The sequence below is a fragment of the Orycteropus afer genome, unplaced genomic scaffold, assembly GCF_000298275.1.
Source record: "Orycteropus afer afer isolate SDZICR_OR568_19922 unplaced genomic scaffold, OryAfe1.0 scaffold00847, whole genome shotgun sequence".
In the NCBI taxonomy this organism is placed as follows: Eukaryota; Metazoa; Chordata; class Mammalia; order Tubulidentata; family Orycteropodidae; genus Orycteropus; species Orycteropus afer.
Genome location: NW_006922434.1, coordinates 172,717 through 174,356, shown reverse-complemented (window position 1 = coordinate 174,356; position 1,640 = coordinate 172,717). Strand labels below are relative to the sequence as shown.

Below are 1,640 nucleotides of genomic sequence, written 5' to 3'. Positions count from 1 at the left end.
CAAAGTATATGTGACCTGCTGTATGGAAAGTGAATTTGCTCTGTAAATCTTCACCCAAATCACAATTAAAAAAAAAAAAAATAGAGAACCAACATGATCTATTTCACTCCAAAGCAAGAGCGGAAACTGAGGCTAGAGTCTAATTTTAGCCACAGGCTCCTCAATCATTATTTGCCTAATATAAGTGGAGTTTAATAACAGGTTTCTGGAGGAATAGCTTTTTGTTCTTGTTGAAAATCTCCCTGTACTTGAGATAGTGTAATGAGAAGTCTCTCCAGGACACCAAAATTATTTCTAAGTGTCAACTGCTTGAAGTTTTTTAACATTTCCACTTCCAGCAATACAAATATATTAAATGGAAAAGTAATTCAAAATGTAAAAACAAAGTAACAATAGAATACTTGAGCCTATTTTATTTTTTGTCATAGACACGAGACTGACTACGTGGATTTTTCAGAGACGTGAAATTATGGACTAGACTCTTTCTTCTTTTGGAGCTCCAGTTCGGCAGCCCTTTGTACAGCTACATCAACTAGTAGCTGGAAGTTGCTGAAATCCTCATACTCTTCTGTTGATATGGGTTCAGAAGACATCGGCAGGGATTCTCCGGTAGAAATCATGACCTTCTTTGGCTCGTCCTTCAGTTTCTGGCCTGAGACCGACACTGGATGTGAAAACTTCTCCCCTGACTCTAGCCTTCTTGGCTGAGGACACAGGAACAGGCATTGTGCCGTGCCTGGATCTCTAGACCCTGCCTTGGCAGGCGTAGATGGATCAGTGCTGTGCATGTTAGTCATATCAACAGCCTTGCCTTTTAGGTGGGTCATGGTGACCTGGTTGAAGTCATATCCATCCTGTTGAAGCATTTCTGGGAGAATTCTTCTGCGGGCGTTGATGAACCAGTTAGCAATCTGCAGGAAATTCAAACCGGTCTGCTCTGACAGCATTTGCTTCTCGTTCTGTGAAGGGTAGGCCTTAAACCTGTGCTCATACAGCCAGTCACGAAGGATTTTCACGGACTCCGGGGGAAAGTATCCTTTCCGATTCTTCCTGCTTTCAGATGAGGCAAGAGTTCTATCTCTACCTGCGTTAGTATTCAAAATGATTGTGGTTTCTTGGGCCAGAATTTGGGTCTCCGGCAGGCTTTCCCCAGGGACTTCCATGTTCCTTAGGCCGACTTCACGGTTTTAAGACTAGGAGACAGCAGAGATAAGATGAACGTTAGTCTAGGAAAGCCTATAAAGAAGATATTTGCAGGCCTCCGGAGCCTCCAAGCTCACCTTCGCATAACAGGTCGGGTAAACAGTGTTGCTAGTAGCTACCACTCAGCCAGCTCTATGTCATCACATTCTTTTACCCCACCCCACTCCTCCCCATTCTTCCTGGCCCCGCCTCCCTCCACTAGTCTTCCATTTTTTGTGCAAGTTCTCATTTTCATCCGTGTAGTATAGCTATTTACTAGCTCTCCAGAGCTGTATTTCTCTGCTGTGGTTATCAATTTCTGGTAACTGATTAAGTCTATTCCTATTAGTTTTACATCTGGCTTGTGTACAAGCACCTCATTTTCTTCCTTTTTGATTTTACTCTGATACTGTTCTTACTGCTTTACTGTTCCTTATAACTGCATCACTGGATGGTCT

At 42.9% G+C, this 1,640-nt stretch overlaps 1 protein-coding gene across 1 annotated transcript; it reads right to left on the bottom strand.

Moving 5' to 3' along the window:
* Window positions 1-467: 467 nt before the first annotated feature.
* Window positions 468-1,163, bottom strand: TGIF2LX (TGFB induced factor homeobox 2 like X-linked). The gene has a single exon (XM_007958087.1). It carries the CDS (start codon window positions 1,161-1,163, stop codon window positions 468-470), a length of 696 nt encoding a protein of 231 aa, XP_007956278.1.
* Window positions 1,164-1,640: the final 477 nt, after the last annotated feature.